This window comes from Parus major, chromosome 5 (assembly GCF_001522545.3).
Source record: "Parus major isolate Abel chromosome 5, Parus_major1.1, whole genome shotgun sequence".
NCBI classification, from domain to species: domain Eukaryota; kingdom Metazoa; phylum Chordata; class Aves; order Passeriformes; family Paridae; genus Parus; species Parus major.
The window spans coordinates 39,794,007-39,816,796 of record NC_031774.1 but is presented as its reverse complement, the minus strand read 5'-3'; the positions used below and the strand labels follow the sequence as shown (position 1 = coordinate 39,816,796).

Below are 22,790 nucleotides of genomic sequence, written 5' to 3'. Positions count from 1 at the left end.
TTCATGATGTCACTGCTGGGTTTAAGCCAGTGGTCTATTTTATGATTAGAGAGGTTTTTTTCCACTGGAACAACTTCAAGATTTTTTCATCGCTTGCCCCCATTTGTTCCTTGCACCACTGAAGTGTAGAACATGGAAAGAAAAGGAGTGACGGGGAGAAATCGACTGGTCTGTGGCAGAGACTGGCAACAGTGCCTGTCTTAAAAGTCCTCAGCAAAGCTCATCTCACAAAAACTCAGAAGCTGGCAGAGATTTTTTTCTTTTATATGGAAAAACATGAAATGAGCATTTCTAAGTGAGAGGGCTGTGGTTTTCCTGCTCTCCTACAGCCAATACAGACAGATCATGGCTTCCCCCCCACCAGCCTTTTCTGTGGAGCCATGTGCATCCCAAGGGACAGAACAGAGCAGCTCCTAAACACAATAAACATTACTCTGTCTGCATTTGTTTTTACATTTCTTTGTTTTATTTCTTGGTTTGTCTGAAATGACCTGTACCACAGGAATACAATTTATTTAACAGGTTGTTATTTTTTTTAGGAGCAGATAATAGTTAAGTAGATACTGTTTATTTCACTGACTGTCTATGACTCCCTGCATCATTCTCACAGCCTCTGTCTCTCTCTGGCTTCTCCACATAACCCAGCCACAAGAACAACAGAGCAGCCTTTGGCCATATGATTGATTATAGATTGTGGATACAAAGTGGAAGCTCTGTTTTCTTAGCTCCAATTGGTAATAAAAGCTCAACATGTTACATTCTAGGGTCTTTCTCAATTACTTGCCCCTCTAATAGCTGCTTACATGTTTCTGGTGAAGCATGTTTTATTTTATATATTTATAATAGTTAAAAAGAAAAAAAAGATGACATAGCTTACAAAGAGAAAAATAATGCCCCCTTAGCATGAGCAATACTGCAAGGTTCTGATTGTTGTGGGGACAACACAGTTGTAGCTTCACAGTTTTGCTGCGAGGTGTAATGCCCAAGTTTCCCCAGAAACCTAAATTCAGAGTGGTAATTTACCTTTTAATTGATCCCCGTGAAATTTGTTTTGCATTACAGGTCAGACACTGCTGTTCCCAGAGAAGAACAAGCCCAAAACAGAAGAGCTGGTCACTTGGGAAAAACTGCCTTTTGTAGTAGCTGACAGGTACATGGTTTCTGTTATCCACACATGCAAATCAGGGGCTGGAACTGCTTTTACCATAGTTGCTGGTGTTGGTTTATTCACTGTCACTGATACACTTACCTCTACTGCTTCTCTTTTCTTTAAAGTCCTAGAGCCCATCTGTGTCCCAAGGCTCAAGCTCCATCATCTTTTGCCCCATGAAGGACAGTTGTATGACGCTGACTCTGTGAATCCTGTATTACAAAGGAGCAGCATAAAGAGCACCGACCCAGAACCCACTTCCTAGTTCATGTCTCACCTTCCACGTCCCCAAACCTTTTTGTAAGAGACTGTGAGCATTCAAAGACCTAAGCAGTTGCTGAAGCTTCATTTCCTACTTCAAAGTGCATTGGGGGGACTATACTACATTAGACTCCTGTGCAATCCCAGCTCATTGCATAGCTGGAAATGCTCCTCAGCTGTGTCAATGTGATAGCACTTGTGATGCACAGCAGATCAGAGTAACTGGGAAGAGATGATTGTGATTCCTGAACTCATTTGAAGGGCTCAAGAGACCTGATCTTCCCAACTTAGAATGGTACAAGCCTTTTAAGGGTTAAATCTAGACAGGTGTTTGTGTCCCAGTTCCTGGGGAAGAGTTTGCATTCCTTGGTTGTTAAAGATTTTAGTATGTCCTAAGTAATGTCTGGTTCACTTCCCATCCTATTTCAGAAGAAATGCAAACATTTCCCTGCATATTATCTTCAAGCAATGGAGAATATTCAGATGGGCTCCAATGTTATACAGCTTTAATGGAGAAAGAAGTTCCTGGAAAAAATATATTTGGTATCTTCATTTTGCTATGCCAAGGCAGGAGCTGCCTCCATCCTGTAGCCCTAATCTAAATAGCCAGCAGTCTCTGTGGGTTAGAAGCTAACTCGGCAGATCTCCATAACCATGTTTTGTAGATAGTTTCCTGTTATGGAGAGCAGGCCTGAGTTAAAATACAACAAAGCTAGAAGAGACTGTTGGGGTTGTTTTTGGGAAGTTTTGGGGGTTTTTTTTGAGGATATTTGGTGGGTGTGTTGGTGTGTGAGTAAATGACCTTTCCAGCAGGGCCCAACAGAGTAAGAACTGCTTCTTAGGATCTTTTCAACCCATTTGGGACAGCTACCTTTGCACAGCAGGCTGGGACACAGTGTGCTGCAGCTCAGCTGGTGGGACTGGGAAGCATTGCAGCAGTGGTCAAGTGAGTCAGACTTACAGATGATAATGCAACCCAGCATATCTGTGAAAGCACTTACACCACAGCCAGAAGGAGTTACCAGAGTGCAGCGCAAGGCAAGCTGGCTCTGTAATGCAATTCACTTTGGTCCCTCAGTCACAGATGGATACAGGGATCATGAGTGCAACCTAAAGCCTCTCATTTTCTCCCCAGCTTCCTCTGGGAGGGTGTGAGGGAGAGAAGCACAGGTAACTGCTTGAAGCACAAGGCCACTGTGTAATTGCTACTGCTGTGAGCACAGAAGGAGTACCAGTTCCCCTGTGCCTTCTGCCCCTTAGGTCTTGGTGGTTTACTAAAATACCTGAAGCAAGACAATTCCTTTACCAAGTGAGTACGAAATGAGTGGCTGTGTAGCACAGGAAGACTCAAAGGAGATGGAACAGAACTAACTTAAGTACAAGGTGTGGCCTGGCTATGAGAGCTGAGAGGTCACTGTGCCAGCACCCTGTGTCTGACCCTGCCAAAACACGGTCCTGCAGTACTGACAGCCCTGCTGGGACACATTCTGCTCCAGCAGAAAAGCAGCCAGTGTCTCTGATCACTCACCTCAACCCTGGTTTGGAAGACTTACTCCTGAGGGCAAGCTACTCCTCTGACACACCACCTTTCTCCTGGGGAAGCCAGGAAGGGGTGGAGAACAGAGGCAATAGTTAGTAGTGTCTCAAATGTAGATCAGAGGTTTTTTCTCACCTCTGGTGCCACGCTGCTGACCACAAAAAGAAGACAATACGCTCAGGTTTCATCAGCTCAGGATGACTTAAAACTAAGTGACCTAGAAAATAAAGTTTCAGAGAATACCAATAGTCAGTTTTGTCAGCCACCTACATTCCCCTCTGGCTACTGGGAATTCAGCGGTTATGGCTTAGGCAGCAGATCTAAACCAGGGCTTGGAGACAGCAGGAACCTGGTTACATAAGAGGAGTAAATAAACATTCCCCCTGTTCTTCTCCTGCCACCTCAAGGTCAGGTATTTGCTTTCTGATCAGCAAGAGAACCTCATACCAGCCCCAGGTATAATCTATGCTAGCTCTTTTCCTGCTGTTGAGGATAATGGGATGAGGCAGGGGAAGACAGTAGTTGGAGTATCAGGGGTTTCATGCCATCCTCTAATTTATTTCCCTAGGCTGCCACAAGAAAGCAATCTCTCAGGCTCTAGAGCTGCCTCCTCTGAAAAGCAGTGCCCTTGATTCCTAACTAGAATTTGGCAATAAGCCTAAAGTCTCTGTGGAGCCAAAGAGCTCTAATGAAGTCTAGGAAAGATCTGGTTTGGGGTGTACTTATACTTGGGCAGTAACCATGCAGAAAAAGCCTTGTGTTCTCTGCCACAAGGAACAGGTGGGGAATGGCACTCAGCTGAGCTGAAGAGGCAGGTGTGATACACTATGGGGTGAAAAGTGTGGAAGAATTGTAGTTAGCACCACATAGGAGAGGATGCAGAGATTATCAAGTCAACCCAGCACTGAAGCATAACATCAGGCTCTTTTCTCTTGCCATTTGGGAACGACTTGCATTTTCTCAGGGACATACATCCTACCTCTTCAGGGGCCTGCGGGGATTGTACATGGGAGGGACTAGCCAGGCGTAATGACACACTGTACAAGGTCGCAGAATATCTTACACAGTTAGGAGCATCTTTCCCAGTAAGAAGTGGGGCCTGTATGTACAAGTGTTAGAGGAGTCTGGGAGGCAGCCTGTTTGTTCAGGAGAGGTCCAGCAGCATTGTTCTCCAAAGGAGCATCTACTCTATAGTAAGAGGCAGAAAGGTGACAAAAAGAAGGACCGTGGCTGCTTCCTTTTCTAACTGACCCCTCGTAACACCAGCAGATAAAGTTTATACTGACTCTATTCTTCCTCTCTTCCTGCTTCTGTCCCCAGTCCCCCTCCAGAACTGGCAGAGGGAGCTGGGGAGCAGGCAGCCTGGACAGCGCTGAGAGCATCACTGATCAGAGGGGCTGAACCCCAATGATGCCTCAACAAGTGCAAGAGCATAATCTGGTATTTCCCACAGAGAAAACAACAAAAAAAAGAGAAACAGGTGACTGATTAAAAGTTTCCCCCCTCCTGTACACAAGATTCTGCAGTCACGCCGACAGATAGACATTAAATAATTCTTCCATAATAAATGATTGGAGATAAAAGCCGGCGGTGGCTGCTGCTGCTGTTTGGATTGCTCCGTTGTCTGCATCTTTGTTTCTAGTTTGTTCCCCGGCCACTGTCAGCTGGTGCTGGGGCTGTCAGACCTTTGCCTCTAGCATTTCTAGGAAGAGTTTATGCATGGGAACCTTGCCCTGCAGTTTGATGCTGTAGAAGTGCTGCACAGCTTTAGCAGCCGTCTGCCGCAGGAGAGGCAAGGTCAGGAGCAGCTTGCCTGCTCGCCGGGGCTCCTCATTGCGCTGACTCAGCTCGTAGTCCTGCAGGGCTTCGTGGAGAAGGTCCTGGAGTTTCTGCACTGCATCCATGTCCTCTATGTGCATGGAGTCTGCGGTGAGGGAGAAAAGACAGCAGAGGAGTCACACGTGAGAAAGGAAATCCTTTATGTTTCTGAAGCTAATAATATTTTCTTTCCTTCTTATCTGTTCTTGCGGGGATTTTTTTTTTGGTTGTTTTTGTTACCCCCACTCCTCCACCCCCACAACCCAGGGCAGGGGGTGAGGGGTGCTGTTTGGTTTGTTTCTTAAGCAGAAAAATCCAGCTTGCTGGCAGGTGTGGTGCTGCTGCATGAAGTGTGGCAGCAGCCCAGCGTGTTGGCCCTAGCAGTGCAGGGACAGTAAAGGTTGCCAAGGCTAGGTGGGTGCCACACGTGCCCTGTGTGCTGCCCATTTTGCCAGCCACCCCAATGCAACGCAGGGGTCAGGCAGGGGCCTTTGTGATTTGCACTTCCACTTGCCCTCTGTGCTCCTTATGGGGAGAGTCACCCTGCAAGGGGCAGCAGCTGCTGTGCTGCCGCTTGGGAGCAATCTCATTAAGAATAATTAACGCTGCTATAGCGCTTCATCTGTCTAAACTGCCTAATTGCCGTGCAGCTGCTAAGGGTGTCAGCAAGACAGAAAAGCCCCAGTAGGTCACAACCAGCGTGCCCAGGGGCGTTTCCAGACCCACCTTTGTGCATATGGCCCTGTTTTCAGAGACCGCCAGCAGCTGCTCAAGGAGCTTCCTGCTGAAATAAAGGAAACCTATGGCTCCTGCAAGGCTTCTTCCCTTCAGCTGCCTGTTAAATTTCTATGAGCTGTTGGAGGGGCTAGCAGGGTTTGCAAGGCTCCCTGGAGAGTCTGTGAAGCAAAGGTAGCTAGCTGGAAAGGACCCAGCCCAGAGCTGAGATAGGGAGCCAGCATAAACAGACTGCTAAACTTGTGGGTAAATCATGGTGTCAGAGGGCAGCACTGAAGAGCAGAGAGGCACAGCATCACCAAAGGTTTTCTCCTTTTTCATCTTGCTGATATGTGCTTCTTTCTTACAAAACCATGACAGAACTGGAGACACAGATGCCTTGTCTTCGTTGTTCAGAGACTTAATACTGAACCTACTGATAAAGATTCCTGCCACAAGGCAACAGACCCAGAAGCAATGGCAAAGAGAGACAGTGTGGCAAGCACACATGCATACACATAGTTGCACTGCCTGCCATCACAGCCTGGGCTTTGCAGTGTGGCAGTGCTCTGGCTCAGCCTAAGCCTACGCACAAACACAAATGTGAGGACATGGGTTCCCCAGAGTGACAGCAGTGAAGGGGAAGGAAGCTGACTGAAGTGCCAAAATCTCTCTAGAAACATGTGTCATCTTTATGGAGAGCACAACACAAACTACAGACTGTGGATTTTGTAAGATATTTGTGGTAAAAATGCTATTTATGATGCATGATTTATAAAGTATTACAACAGTTGGGAAAATATTATGTCTAGCAAGAAAGCTGTTTAAGAAGCTGTTTAGAAGGAATGGACTAATTAAGAAGGTATTAAAGGGAAGTATTCCTAAGAAGCCTACTGAAGAATGATTCTTGATGCATTTTATACTTTTTATCCAAGAGACCAGGCAAAGAAGCTCAGAAGAGGGCTGCTAGGTCATCACACTGACCTGAGCTAGACACAGAGGTTGATTCTGGAAAGAAGAGGGGAAGAAGCATGTTGCCAAGTCAGTCTGGCAACTTCTCCCAGCCAGGTAGCACCTCTGAAAAATTTCCATACACAATCCAAGAGAAGTGAGTGGGATCTGTTTCCTGCCAAGTCGCAGAGGTCATTTTGAAGACTGGAAGTATCAAAAGCTGGAGTGTCCTCTATCCTTTCCACTTAATGTCCTTCTGGCTAGGGGCACAAAAGGGAGAAGTAATCACAGCCTGTCAGAGTTTGCAGATCCCAGCGAGTGCTAGAATTACCGTGCAATGAGCCATGCTTCAGGGCCAAGGAGGTGCTCTGCCTTTGGATACTGATGCTGCTGTACACTAGACAGAATCCCAAAACTGCCCTTCTGCTACCTGCCTTCTGTAAGGTGACAAGAATTAACAGTACTAAATAACTTAGCATATACAGTGAAGAGACTGGGGAAATAAAGATCAAAGCCTGCCCCACCCCCACCACACGTGGCTGAAAGAAGCTCAAAATTGGCAGCTGACTGCAAAAAATAAAACAACATTGCAGGATTAATTTCCTTGCAATCCATCAGTGAACTGGTGTCGATGGCATTGATAAACTGTTAATTACGAAATCAATAGCTATGAATTTTTACAGCTATCAGAGCACTGAGGTGGGGCAGGCTGCCTGACCATGTCCCTGAGGGTCAGCTGGCCTAGAAGCTGGGCTTCATACCAGCAGCCCTTCTCTAGTAGGGCTGGCATGGGCTACAGGGCAGGTGTGAGAATGGATGAGGCCCACTGCTTCCTCACCTAACTGTTCTTGCAGCTTCTGATGGGAATGGGAACCTCACAGGACCCATTAGTACAGAATTTGCTATGCATCCCTTTTCCAGATCTAGACATTGCTCACTCCATCTTAGCATTAAAATGCATTACAGAAAAAAAAAGGGGGAAATAAATTTTGTCCACACTGGAATGTCCTAAAATGATTATGTGCTGTATGCTAACCTAAGGGCTACTTAATACATATGTTACTCAATTTTTATTCCTAAGGAAAGAGAACTTAGGAATGCTTAAAAATGCACTGCTGACTCTGAAGGGTAACAAATTAAGTCTGCAGTACCCCTATTCTATCAAAAAATGGGTGATCATATTGTGTGGGACTTGGGTGCTGCTCTGGGAATTCAGAATTCATCCTTCAGTAGAATTTTCTTGAATTATCTTTGCCAATCCCAGCAGATGTGTTGTTGGTGTTTCACACCAAGGACTCAGAGGTCAGCCTACTGTCAGCTTCTTCTCTAGTAAAGAGTGAGTGAGCTCCCACTTATATTTTCATTTGCTTGAATTCTTAGATCCGAAGGGTCTAACCTAAACCAAAGTATACACAGATCTGCATGAACAATTACACAGAATTTATCTATAGGGGAGGAAAGGCAGAAACGGGTTTAGGTAGCACAGATGCTAATCTAGGTGTTCATCTTTAAGCCCTATCTCTGATCCAAAGGAGCTGAAGCCTGGCCCAAATTTCTTTCCTCTCATTTTAGGAATTGGCTGTTTGCATGCAAGCACATACATGCAGGCTCTGTAAGTTTATGCCTGTCAAAAATATACTAAGAAAAACAACTGGCATTAAAAGAATGTGAAGGTTCAATGTTAAGTTACTACAGAAAAACACACCTGCCCTATTCCAGCTTCCTTACCTGTGTGTTGTGAGAAGCTTTAATTACATGAAAAAAAAAATCCCATGCTTTACTTTCATATGATTTAATACAAATAACAAAGCAGGACTTTTGTGGATTATGCTCCTACATAGCTACACTTCTAGCTGCACTAGGAGAAACCAGTGAAGTCAGAGTGATTTTTTTTCCATCCAGCTGAGAACATGCTTTGGCCTGTGCCTCCTGACCCTTACCTTGGTATCTTTGCTCCACAGCACTGGAAATGGAACCCCAAAGCATCTGATGAATGTTGGTTGTTCTGCTCTCTGTTCAGTGTTACTCCACTCCTGTGGAGACTGCCTCATAAGGTTTACTCTGGGCTTAGTCCTGAAAGCACAGTAAGCAACAACAGCAGAGAGTGCTTCTGTTGCACTGTGAAGAACTTGACAGCAGTGTCCACAGCATGGGCCAAGTGAATGTCCCAGTGTGGCACTTCTCCTGTCACAACTGCTACCTTAGCACTTCAGCCTCTCTGAGGAGCCTTCTCCCTTTTTAATCCTGTGACCCTTCAGGTAGACAGGTTCATTAGCAAGTAGATTACATCACCCATAGCCACCACTGCACAGAGAGAGGCTAGCCTTGGCCATCTGCCCATCCTGGTTCAGTGGCAAAGTGAAGGCAGCAATTAAAACTAAAATAGCAATATATGAGAAATTTTAAAATGGAACGAAGTTATGAAGCGCAGAAAAACTATAAGGGAAATGAAGGACATAGGAAGAAAAGCCATGGCTAGAAGGGCTAAGGACAGTAAAGAAGTTTTATAAATATTTAAGGAATAGAAGAAAAATTATCATTTGTAGGGGGGCTCTTTTCATCTGGAGATGATTAACCTGTTAATAGCAGTGCAGAGTAGATAGAAGTCCTCTGTAAGTATTTCTGTCTTATTTAGAAAAGAGAATTTATATTTATATACCTGTGTTATATGAGGATGATGAAGACTTCATAGTCTGTTTATGCAAGAAGATATTAGTACTATTAGGACAAACTTCACAGAAATCAGCAGAGCTGGATAACTTGGCTTTAGGAATACTAAAAATGCTGGCTGAGGGTCATCTAGGGCAGATTAATGAGTCTTGGTATTTTTAAGAAATTCAAGATGACTGGAAATATCCTTATGATGCACATATTTTCCTAAGTCATATCTGATAATTTCTATGCTAGCCTCATGTGAACCAGGGCAAAAATAAAGGAAAAACTGAAGATGACATTCAATTAAGTCTAAATTGGATGGCATTTATAAGACATGCAAATATTGCACTTCAGGACATGGTTTTGTGTTGGACTTGGCAGTGCTGGGTTAATAGTTGGAAGTGGTGATCTTAAAGGTTTTTTCCATCATAAGTGATTCTGTGATTTTACTGCCAGTCAACATGATACTTGGGAAGAGAGGTCTTGTCAAACAAACTTCATTTCATTCTCTGATGAGATTACAAGTTTGGTTGATAAAGTTAACTGCACAGATATAATAGACTTAGGTTTTTATAAGGCTTTATAAGGCTTAGGACCACAGGACATTCTCATTAAAAAATTAGCAGTATGCAATATCAATAAAGAACACTTTCAATTGATTAGTAACTGGCTAGATGACAGATCTCACAGTAGCTATCAGTGGTAAATCATCCCTGAAGAAGAGTTTTCTCATGGAAATCCACAGGGATCAGTAAAAACACCAGCTGCTACTCAACATTTTTATCAATGAGCTGTAAGGAATTTTTTTTTAATTGCTACTGCTGAGGGGTGGGTGAATGGCAAACAGGGACAGAATGGTGTAAAATGGTTAGGCAGCCTCACAGAATCCCGGGCCACGTGCTTACACTTGAAGTAATATATCCATAGCCACAGAACACAACTATGGAACAGGAAGTTTATCATGTCAAGCTGTCAGGTATAAAAAGACCCAGAGTCATAGGACACAGCTCAACAAAGATCATTCTTTCAAAGCTGAACTCAGGCAAACAGACATTAAGATATGGTGCCTTTTGTTTTGTTTTTTTTAAACTGAGAGAATGATTATTAGAGTCAGCTGCCAAACAAGATGAAGATTCCCCCTCTTTTAATCCTTCCGGCTTCACACTGGGTGTTTTTCTGTAAAGTGCCTTTAGTCAAACACAGATACTAGTTTCCCAGCTGGACTGAAAAGGTGAATTCTGTGACCTGCATGATGCAAATTTGGCAAAGAGACCTGATGTGAGACAATGAGACTCAGGGGATGTAGAGGGAGCCCTTGTCACACAGTAGCTTCAGCAGTTTCTCTTTCAGATGAAACTCCTGAACAAATCCATGTCTGGCTGGCTTTGATACAATGCAGCCTGCTGAATTGAGGGCTGCAATCTACATCCACACTGTCTCCCAGTTAAAGGGGGGTTCAGTGTCTCTGGTACCTCAACATCTCCAGGACAGGGCCAGGCAGTCCCAACACCACAGCTTTTTGAGACTGGATGAGAGTTTCCCTGTTTGCTGTGTCTGACCAACACTACTGAGGTGATGCAAGTGTGGCCCACATCCCTCTTCTGAGCTCATGGCACTGGAGTCAGCTTGCTAGTGGAAAAGGCCTCCACAGACCTTTTTACTGCTTGAAACCAGCAATCAGTCCATCCCTTTCTGTTCCACAACCTACTACAGGGTCAGAGCACAGCTAAGTAAGCAGTAAGCCTCATTTCTCCCTGTTTTCCAGCTTTGAGCAGAGCTTTGTGAATGTTGCATGACACAGGCAGAGATTCTTAGGCAGTAGGCTCTAGTCTCATCCCAGGTCAAATAACAGCGTGAGCCTTGACTGGCTGGTTGCATGACTGGCTGGGCCAGGGCTGTACCTGAGTTGGCGAGGGCCAGAGCTTTGAGCGTGACAAACTCCTCCTTTTCCACTTTGAGCTTCTTATAGCGGCGCACCAGTTGTAGGATGGCTAGGTAGAGCTCCAGCAGCCCTGTCAGACGAGAGTGCTCTTCATCCATTATGTAATCCTCAGCATAGACCAGCTTGTCCTCATACGGCAGGGAGCGGTACACAATGCCCAGGATGAGAATTTCCATCCAGGCGCTCTGCAGAAGGCTCATCTGGTCTCCAAGGGAGAGGTTGGAGAACCCTAACAGGGCAAAAGACAAGCAGGGTCAAATGGGTGTGCAGCAAAGCCTTTAGGTCTTTAGTTTCCCTGAGATTCAAACCATCACTCTTTCTACTGGCCTGCTGCTTTAAAAAAAAACCCAAAAAAACTCACTAAAGTGACCCTGTCTCTGTGGAAATCAGCACACACAGACCTTACCCTTCCCTTTGCTCCTATGCCCACCCACAGCCTCAAACAGGAGTTCTGATGCTCTGACTGCATTTATGGGAGCCCAAGGTTGGTGACAACCTCTTTTCAATGACCACTGCTTCTTTCATAGCAGCAACTCTTTTGTACCACATTGCCTCCCCTCTCTTCCTCTGTTGGTCTGTATTGCAGCCCATTTAGTCTGTCCTAGCTGAAAAATGAACAGAGAAGAGCTCCAGATGGCAGAAGAGAGGGCTTCTGATGGGACAGGAGGGAATGACACAGGCCTGAATTACAAGGATACTACAATCTCACATTTTGGCAAGGGTGAGAAAAAGTCCTGCCACAACAGAGCACCAAAATGTGTTCAAAAATGAATACATTTGTGATCAGAATCCTCCTATTCCTCATTGCACTCTGATCTCCATACCAGCAGCTCTGCCTACAACCCTACCCAGAGATAAAAATACCTTTGTTGTGCCATACAAGTACCTAAGTCAGAGCCAAACCTAGTAGCAATGGAACCAGCCCCTACAATGAACCAAATATTCTTACCAAATACAGAAAGAGCAAAGATATACCCTGACAGCCCCAGAGTCCACTTGAGAAAGTGGAGAGGACAAAAAAAACCAGGTAAGGTCCACTTCAAGGCAGTGAAAAAGGGCATGGGAAGTAAAACTGTTATGCCCTCCGTACCTTACACCCTTGGCAGCCAGACCATGAAAGATCCTGAGAGATGGGCACACTAACAGTCATTACAAACCGGAATGTCAAGCACAGTGTGTTGGTCCTCTCTAGGCAGCTTTTGCCCACCATGGACGTGCAGAAATTGCACTTTTTTGGCAGCCTCTTGCATCACCTCTTGTTCCTAGAGCTGTGAAAGAATGGGACACCCTGGCATGCCTCAGCTGGGAGGATGATGCTCCACTAGCCTCCCCAGGCAGTTTTCTCCCCAGGTGCTTATGAAACCTTGGGGATCACCAAGAGACCTGTGAACTCATGAGCCTCTATGCAGGAGCCTCCCAGCTTGCCTGGCTCATCTGGACTTCCTTATCCCACACCCCACCCTGCTCACAGCTCTTGGCCCCACATCGGGGCTGATGTAGACAGCCACCATGATGATCATTTGATTTCTCTTGTTATCAAGTTGGCAATTAACAAAAGAGCTGATGATTACTATATTGACTGACTGTGGGATCTCTTTTTCTATCTGCACTATCTCAGCTGGGGAAGGGAAGGCAGAAGGGTGGGTTAGTGGTATTTATTTATCTCTACGCCATGTTTTGTGTTTGTGTTGCCAGGGGAAGCAAAGGGTGATAATGGCCTGGCAGCCCTTGGACATCCAATTTCCCTTATCAGGCCACTGAATAGAAAAGAGGCCCCAGGCCACATTAATTAACAGATACCAATCAGCTGTCACGTGCTGTGTGTGCAAGGTCTGAGGGGAGCAGTGGGTGGGAGGGAAGAATCAATACACCACTGGGGAGGAGTGCCAGAGGGAACAGCTAAAGAGGAGTCCAGGCTACTGGAGAGAAGAGCTGTAAATTCAGCTCCATGACTGTGAGACTGATTCCTGTACAGCACAGTCTGTTGTCCACACAGCCCTGATGAATCCCACCTCTTGCTTGGGCTGGGAGGTGGGTGCCTTGTCCTTTATCTCACCCTTCTGCCCCTTATGCCCTGCTCTCAGAACTGTGCTGCTCTGGAATGCAGCACTCCTGACAGTCCAAGTGCAGGCTGCTGCAGCTCCAGTGCTTCGGATCCACAGCTCTGCCTGCTGCACATGGAACTGATGAGGTTAGCCCTGAGATCAGAGGTGCACAGCCACTCTTTAGAACTTGACAGCTCTCCTTTGGTCACCCCTCACCTAGCTCTGACCACGGAGGTAAGTCCAGCATTTAGGCTGCTGCCTTAAGTCCATTTTCTGGATCAGTCACATGCTCTTTCTGCAGCTTCATTCCACATCTGGATTACAAAAGGCTTTAGGCCATTGCCTCACTGCAGTCTGCCAACAACACCTCTTAAAGACTGAGACACAGTCACATAGTAGAGTGAGAGAATCCAGGAGAAGCATGGCTCATACTTTTCTGCTACAGAATAAAGTAGAAAAATTGATTTAACTCTAGAAGTAGCCTGAACACAGCAGCTCTATCAATTGCCCTTTCCCAGAGGCTGTTGTGGCAGGTAAGATCAGGAGACAGAGTATTTTACCCTTTGCCAAGAAGAACGGAAGAGCCAGCTGCAATTGCCCCACCCACCTGGGAATGCCCCTGGCCAAAAGCACTCCCAAGTAGCCAACAATTCCAGCTCCAGCAGGCGAGTGGGAAGAGAGAGCACTATGCTGTGAAGCCTGGACTTGAAATGTCTGACAGAACTGGGACCCTTTTCCTCCAGTGTTCACACATGTGGAGTGCAAGGGCTAAAAGAACTGTCCTTGAATCATTGCAGTAAAGGGGAAGCATAACTCTCTCATGTTATAAGAGTTGAAATCAGGAAAAGTAAACGTTAATCACAGCCAAAATCACCAGCTTGCTATTTTTTTATATACTGGGGAACCTCTAGTTGTGAAATTTTCTGTCATTTTACAGCACCCAGGAATTACTAGAATACAACTGCTCTGCATTCTTGAGCTGTTGAAGGCCCAGCATCCAGAAAATGCCCTTAGTGATCTGTTTCTTGCTCTTTTCTCAAGTCTGACCCTGAAAGGTGCCCAATCCACCACTGCTGCAAAAGAGAAGCCTCTGGCTCTAGCACAGAGCTGCATGAATGTTTCCTTCCTTCCCAGGTGCACCTTGAGAAAAGCTGCTTTATTTGCAATGCGACAATTTGATGTGACATTCAGGTTGTTGTTTTTTTTTTAATTTTGGGGGTTTTTTTATTATTATTTCAGTGGTTTGGCAGTGGGAGCTCCCAGAATTTAAAAAAAAAAAAAAAAGTCACATAATTTGTGGCAAGTGGAGTTCATAATCTGTTAATTTATTATCATTTCTGTCATCCTGGAGGGCCATTAGCAGAGGTAATAAAAGGAGATGTAATTATAGGATCTGAGGCCACTCCAGACACAGCTGCTGTCACTCCACTTGCCATATTTCATTCTGTACTAGTACTAATGTCTTCCTGGTGAGAACAGCACAACAGCTACCCTGGGAGAGCCTTCATCGTCACCCTTCAAGAGAAGTCTTGTCACCCTGCATCAAAGCAAGAAAAGGTGGATGTTGTTCCAAGACAATTTCCATGGGGGGAGTGTAAGTAGTGGGGAGGGGGACTCATACAGAAGGGAACAACCCCACATTGGCTAAGTGTGGCTTTTGAGCTCATGGCTAATAAGCTATTGAGCTAATAACATTTGCTAAACCCGATTAAACCATGTTTTATTGTTATCATAGGAAAGTGTGTTTAAGTTTTACTGATTTTATTTACTAATACTGTGGGGTAGAAGTTTGTGTTGGCACCTGGGATCCTTCAGGGTTGGTATGACTTTAATGTCACATCTTTCTTTACTAATTCCAGCGTGAACACAAGACAATAATATGTGACTTTTTCTCCTTTCTCCATCTTTCTCTGACCATGAGTTTACACATACAGGAAGCAATATCATGTTTTGCTCAAAATCCTTGGAAGGCAAAAATACAGAGCATAGATAATTTAGACACCTGGCAGGCTCCTGGCCCTGCCCTGCTCTGCCCCCTTGCTGCATAACTCAGTATGTTTCATACTTGTTGCAGAACTACAGAGGTTTTGTTCCATTATTATGAACTATCTTTTATTATCTTTTTTTCTCTCAGTACTGCTCTCTTATGTAACAATTCTTGAGCTCTCGCCTGTGCACAGTCTAGTTATAAAATACTGCTGCTGGTCTGAACTGTGTCAGGCTGATTACTGAGGCTGTTACTGTATTGTAGGGCCTTTGATAGGAGAGGAAAATACACAGAGAAATCTGAGACTATGGCAGGTATGTCCTGATTTCAGAAAGGAGAGGAAGAGCCCCTTTCACAGTGCAGGAGCAATCTCTGCTATACTCCTGTTCTGGGATAGTATTGTCAGGATGGAAAGCTCTGTAGGAACTCAGCACATCCCACAGCCACAAGCACGGAACTACAGCTGGGCACTCTGTGTGAACAGAAATAGCCAAGGTTAGAGGATGTACAACAGCACCTCACTGGACAGCCATAGCAGCTAATTTCATTGCATTAAAACCATTCCTGTTAACACTCCAAGTACTGGGTTAGTAGAGCAATCCAGGCTGAGTTCTCTAATCACCACTGTAACCCCACTTGTGATGAATCAGCCCCAGATGGATTCCAGCACTAGTGATGGGTATAATCCCTGCAGATATGGCAGATCTCCTGTAAGAAGGGCACCACCAAATTAACCTCTTCTCAGAAACACTGTCTCGAAAAGTTTCTTCAGACTTCATAGTCTCATCTTGCAATAATCCATATTCCATATAGCCCAGAAAACCACTAACTCTTGGGTCCCAGGAGAAACACCCTACAGAAAAAGAGGAGCAGCTACCAAAAAGCCAAAACAGGAGCAACAGGAAGAAACAAAATACATGAGAAAACTAGTCTGATCAGTTGTGTTAAGATGATTCATCAAAAAAATTAAGAACTTAAAGCCAAGAAGCAAAGCAAAACAACACAGACCCATGCAGTGGAAGACACAGCATGCAGAAAGACCTGTATCAGAACCACATACATTCTCCTGGCAAAAGGAAGGGGGACAGAAGGCAGGAGATTGCTGAAGTGAGCTGTTCGTAGTGAATATCTGGAGCAATCTGTGTAAAGCAGCCTTGTAAACCCCAAGGATATCCTCTAAATTCCCTGGCGAGCCTTCTCCACACACTAATCCAACCTATATATTTCTGGTGAAGCTGGAGAGAGACTAGAGAGAGGGGAGCATTTTCCCTTCCCAATCCAAATCTGGGAAGAGCCCAGAACTCAACACTGAGGGCCATATCTGCTCCTTCAGCCTCAGGCCACCCCACCTGCAGGTGTGGGACACTTGTTATGTCACTCAATCCCACAGACACACGCTGCATACAGTCAGTGAACCTTCCAAGGCCAGTCACACTGCCAATAAGTTGTCCTCATTATTTGTCAACAAAGAAGCCTTGAGATTCACTGGCAATAGCACATTGACTATTGCAATGGGATTTGTTCTGTGACAAATCCATTATGACAAGCTTTCCTGCGTATGGACAAGAATGCCCACTGCTGAGGGGGTGTGTATCTGCCTTGTTACTAGCAATAAAGTCCAGTCACTGCCATAATATTTATTCATCTATAAACACAACAGACCTAGGACACGTTGATGTAGTACAAAACCATGAAAGTCCACCATACCATCCCTAAGGCTGTTTCCCAAGTGATTTCACTGGGCCACTCAATGCTAGATATGACAGAGAACTTCATTGCATCATATCAAAGCCTTCTGCATAATCCCAGAGCACACACACATACAGTGATCAATTTATGCACCTCCATCATAGGCTGCACTGGAGTTTGTTACCAGTGAGAGCCCATCACTAGCAGTTTTTTGTAACAGTACTTCACCCATCACAATGGGAAAAAGCCCTGGTTGAGGCCAAAACTGATAAGCACAGAGATAAATAATAGCTCCCTTTGCTGTTCATGCTCGCACCCTTGTAATTCCCCATTTACCTGGGATGTGCTTTGCCCAGCCAATGATCACCACCAGTTCCCTGTCTGCCAGGTCACAGAGGGTTGTCAGGGCTTTGATGTCACTCTCCGGCATGGTTGGATCAGGCATGGCATAAATCTTCTCTGGCTCAGCCACCAGCAAGTGGGACACGATCTTAGTCACTGCACATTTCAAAGGAGAAGTTGTTGTATCTCTTGTGACATAAGGTGAACCCTCCTGGGATAAGACATGACTATAGAGCCCTTAGAACCTCAGTAATGGTTTTAGTCACAACAGAAAACCACACTGCAGCTACACAAGCTGTAGTGATCTGCCTGTGCCGAACCAGCCCTGCACAGGGATGACAAAAGCAGGAAGCTGCTGTAATGTTGTCAGTCATTGTCTCAGGTAGGTCCAGTGAGGGAAGAAGGAGGCAAAAAGTTGGTGGGATGTGGAAAAGTTTAAAAGAGCTATGGGTAGTATTGAAGAGAGAAATCATCATGGGACTGGTTTTGTCAACATGGCTTGGGTAAAGGAAAATATCAGAATATAACTAAATGGATTTATATAATCTCCTAGGAAAGGTCTGGTATTAAACCCTAGGTACAATGAATACAGTACCTGAGCTGTACTAGGCCTGTGTAATTACCTCTACACTAGGATCATAAGAAAAAATTCCAGCGGTGTTGGCTGATACAGGAATAGGAAGTGACAATTGCTACACTTTACACTGTACTTTTGGGAGACCAGTGAAAAGAAACACAGTGGCAGCTCCAAGGACCACAATTCAAGACCAATACGTACATGGCTTTTTAGCTGGGGGAGGGATCTGTAAGCTCAGGTAAGTGCTGCTCTCAGAATCCAGTCTCCTTTTGTATTTCTGACGGCCTCCACGGACTCGATCCAGACGAACACCTGCAGGTAAAACCAAACAAGTCCTCATGTTCCTTAGTGCCATATAAAACCTTGACATGCAAATACTAAAATTTCCTAAGTAAGATGTTCCCCACACTCCAGAGAGCTTCCTTCTCCCAAACTCTTGAGATCTCAGCTGAACCAATCAATCTCAATACTAGCTAGACTGCCTCCAGCTCTATGCATGCTGCTCTGAGCTTTATTTTATTCAAAACATTAATGAAAACAGAAATTAACCCATTCAGTCTCTTGAATCACCATAAATCTGATGGGCAGATGAAAAGCTTCAGACCTCAATGTCCTCTACATGATCCTGCTTTTAAAAAGAAAGACTTGAAATGTCAATCAAACTTGCAGTTATAAAAATAAACTCTTAGATTGTTCTTAAAAATGAGAAGTTAAATGTTCTGTGACCTCTCACTATTTATATTTGAAAAAAGTGACCTATAGCAAACAGATAATGAACTATGAATTCAACAAAGATGTTTCAGCCTTGATCAAGTAAGGCAACTGTAATAAAAGTAGAATCCAAATAAATAGAAACAACCTTGACTACAATAAAGCAATGATAAAGATGAAGTAGGGAGACACTGAAGAATTTGTTGCAGCACTTTCAAAATGCAGTGAAGCAAACTGGAAACAGCACTCTGAAAAAAATTCCCAGTGACTGGGAAATACTGCATGCAAAAAACCATAGCATCATCAACAGACCAAGAACAGCAACAAAGTTGTCTTATTAGTACAAAATACAATATTAAAAAAAAACTGTGAAAAAAACCCTACAGATATTTATGCAGTTGTCTTTTATTTCTGGGCAGCCATATGGACTCTGATAATCAGTCTGTGAAATTGAAGTAACTAAGTCTTGATGGGAGAAACAGTTTTGGAAAAAAGAAATCTTTCAAGGTAAATGTAGGAGCATTTGATTAGAATAAAGTTTTGAATTTACACTATAGAAGTACTCCCTTAAAAACACACAGGAGTTCACCTAGTCTGATCACGGGAAACAATTATGTGATACACTTACTAATCACATTGTCATTAATATTTTGCAATTATACCGCTACATAAACACAAACACCTAAAAGCAAACACTCCACATCAGTTTTGAAGTGACACTTTTTCAACAACCTGTACACCTGAAAAAATCTGCAGTCAGCTGGCAAATATTCTGCCCTAGAAGGAGGCATGCCTGTCACACTGCATTTCAGCACCGTGTTTGCTTACTCTGTCAGGGAAAAGAGAAAGCTTTTACTGTAATGCTCACACCAGCCACACCTGCACCACCTGAAACCACTACTTGCAACATCTATATCCAAATACTCTTCATGGCTAGAGCACCAAAGCAATTTGACTATCAACTGCCCATAAGCAGCAAGAATAGCAGGCCAACAACACTCAGTTGCAGCAGTCTCCCACTGAGCAGGAGCAGGAATGTGCAGGTGTGGAGACCTGCAGAGCAAGGGAACTGCTACTGCAGGTGGCTGTTATGGGAGCACAGCAGATGCTGAAGATTAAGAGAAAGGTATGAAGCTGATATAGGTGAACTCAGGTCACACTGAGTAATTTGTTTCCCCTGATCCATTTTCTATTTCTTCTTACTCTGTATAGAGAATTCAGTGATATCCCTAAGTACCACCTTTCTTTTCCATCACATGGTAGGTATTGTTTCTGAAAATGATGCCTATTGCCTCTCTATTTCCATTTCCAGTGGCAGGTAGCCTGTGGGCAAGACTCCTTCCTGGGAATCCAAACACACTTCAGAGAGCAACTTTTAAAAGGACAGCTGGGGAATCCCAAACCTGAGGTTATCTAGGGAGGTCCCTGAGAAACAGCAGTAATAACATCCTGGATGAAGCAGGAAATTTTCATTTCTGTCCATGATTTCTTTCCCTCTATAAATGTGCCCTGGTTTCTTAAGAAATAAGACTCTATTCCATGGTTTACAGTATGAATGATACCTGCCTATAATATAAGCCTATAATATAAGCCAGGAGAGGAGGAAGGGACACAAAATTCTGGAACTGCCGGTAAACCAAACAACCAGATATGAAAATTAAAAGGGTCAGGAATACACTTCCTGATAATATTGGAGGATAATAGGGCGATCCAGAACAGGGTGCCAAGACTTCAGGACTGATCCACATCTTCCCAGGACTTTCCCACGTAAGGATCATAGGTGGGTGCATTCCCTCACACCAGTGGTCAGGGGGAGGGAAAGAAGGAGATGCCGTTCTCAGCTGGCAGAAAGCAGCACACAGCCCTCCAGGATGCTTTTTGCTGTGCAGTTTGCTAAGCAGCAGGGAGGGGGAACTAGGAGGAATAGGGAGGAAATGGGAGAAGGAGCCTGTTTCCTCCTTCCAAGGTGAATGCCATCCTCCAGTGCTTGGCAGAGGGATGGCTGCACAGGTTGCAGCAGTATTAGGGACCCTCAATCAGATTATAAGGACACAAGGGACTTAAGTGCATTAAAAAAAGATAAGAAAGACGCAGAGAGATTTACCCTCCATCCCTCCTTCCCCCACCAAGCAGATAGAGGTCTGTTTGCCCAAGGACTTCAGCTTGTTAATTCTGAACAACTGTTTGTCCTCCTCTTGTTCCCCTTCCTGTGCGACACTCCTTGAGGCAAACATTTTCAATCATCACTTGCAGAGCCACAACTCTACCCTGTCATCACTCCAGCCGCAGAGCTGGTGAACAGGCTGAGCCCACACAGCACATCCCAGCTCCAGCTGCTGAGTGCAGTGACCCACAGGTACTGCAGTAAACAAAAGCATTTCAACCCTCTGAGTCCCTGACTGTGACACTCCAGACATAAGCATCATGGTAAAATCCTTTTTCTAAAGATCTGAAGTCTAATGGGTCATACCTAGATAGAAGGAAAGGGCATGGCCAAAAATCAGTACTGTGGTATCTAGGTACTTGGGTTAATGCCTGCTGCTCTGCTTGATTTCCTCTGTGGTTGATTTTAAGACAGGCAGGCTGGTTACAGTGCAGCTCTGAGAGGGACACTAAAGGAAAGACGTTAAAATGGAGTGGGGAGGTGTGGTGGGTGAGGTCAGAGAAGCAGCATGAAGGAAACCACTGAGCAGAGAAGAAATAGAGTGGGATGTAAACTGGGATATGAATGGAAGTGAGACAGAAGTAGGAGTAGGGAGTAAGGAGTAAGGAGGAGGGAGATGAAAGAGAGAGGGCTAGAGCAAAGCTGAGGGCCATATATGCTGTAATCACAAGGGCAGGTTTCACACCACACATGCAGCCACCAGAGCATTAACTGCAAGGTGCAGCAGCCACACATGAGATTCAGCTGTCCATACTGAAGACTCACATAGGATTTGGTACTGCAGCCTCACAAGACAGCAGCAGAATAAAGCTCCTGCTCACATGAACCACAACTGGCGGGTTCAAAGGAGAGAAGACACTCATCCTACAAAAATGTCACTACCACAGGCAGTCACTCCTGGACCACTCTTAGTGTCAGCAAGGAGTTGAGATCAACAGTATGGGGCAAAGTTTGGAAAGCACCACTCCTTGATAACTTATCTTGCTGGCAGTTCCTTTAAATTAAGGCTACCTATTCTGGAAACATGTCCTCTCCTGCCATTCCCCTGTATGGCAAGAAAGTGCTGCTGTTCATTCAATTTTGTTACCTTTTGAGAGACCCTGCATGAAAGTCCTCCTCATCTGACCTAGCTATGGAGCTGAGCCTGGTGTATGCCACAGGGATTGAGTTCCAGCTCGCTGGCAGCTTGTTCTCAGCTCCCCTGCCTGCCCAAGGCCCCTCTGACCTTGCAGGGAGGAGGGCAGGGCCAGGACTTGTGCAGAACTTCTCAGCTCAGCATCCTGCCTGGGGCAGGAATGTCAGTTTTCTAAGTGTCCTGTGGGTGCCACTCGTGTTCCAAGCACTCTTGCAGAGAGGTCTGTGCCAGCACCAAGCCTCTGCAGTGGGAGAGCTGATCTGCTGATTGTTCAAGCTCCCTGCATTTCTCTGACATGCCCCTTGGAGAGACGTCTGCCCGACAACTTTGGGATCAGATGTCCCCTTACTGACTTGATAACATCAGGCCTTGGGGTTTTTTTCTTAATGGAAGTAAAATAATTCCATCTTTTTTTAAAAGCTGGACCCAGGCCGAGACTGTTGGAGGTAAAAATAGCCGAGTATGCAGAGGCGACAGCACACAGAGTCAGGTTTAGTTTCTCTTTTATTTTCTGGGGACTAAAAATACTCTTAAAAGCTCTGTGAAGCTGAGCCCTAGCCAGTGGGAAATGCAGTCAAGGCCCAATATCAGCTGTCGTGTCAAATTACCAGCTTCGCCTCACTTTCCATCGAGTCCTATCACATGCCCAGGGATTGATAGGAACAGAAAGATCTATCTTGCCAAAAGAGCTACCAGAGGAGCCAAGCACAGGGTCTGCATGGTACAATATGTGTCTAGACCAAGAAGGATGCAACCAAAGGGAGCACAGGGCAAGTGCTGGCCAGGAAGCAAAAGGGCTGCTTTTGCTGAGCTCCCTGATACACTAGCCAGGTCCTGTGTCCACTGCCCACCTAATCCTTGAGCTGCAGTTTCCACACTGCTTGCTCTCCCAGGGTCTGAGCTGGGGTGCTGCTCTGTAGCTAGCAGAGCACCTGTCTCCAGGAGCTGCAGTCTAAAGCATGTGGATTGGTACTGGCCAAGGAAGCTGGAATGGATAGGCTTGGAGAATGGAAGAGCAGAGAAGAAAGGAAGGGAGAAGGGTTGTATTCAAAGTGTCTCCTACAAAATTTCTCTCTTCCTTTCTGCTCTGAACTTCAGAAGAGATGACAGCA

General features: G+C 45.0%; 1 protein-coding gene across 2 annotated transcripts in view; it reads right to left on the bottom strand.

The window, feature by feature from the left end:
• Positions 1 to 443: 443 nt before the first annotated feature.
• ESRRB (estrogen related receptor beta) overlaps positions 444 to 22,790 on the bottom strand; it is a 132,405-nt gene continuing 110,058 nt past the window's right edge. For both annotated transcript variants that reach the window (XM_015631934.3, XM_015631933.1), the window contains exons 4-7: positions 17,870 to 17,980; positions 17,086 to 17,247; positions 10,988 to 11,257; positions 444 to 4,872 (exon numbers count right to left, since the gene is read on the bottom strand). In XM_015631934.3, the coding sequence (XP_015487420.1) occupies positions 4,628 to 4,872; positions 10,988 to 11,257; positions 17,086 to 17,247; positions 17,870 to 17,980 (788 nt within the window). In that variant the 3' untranslated portion in view covers positions 444 to 4,627. The remainder of the gene's footprint in view (positions 4,873 to 10,987; positions 11,258 to 17,085; positions 17,248 to 17,869; positions 17,981 to 22,790) is intronic.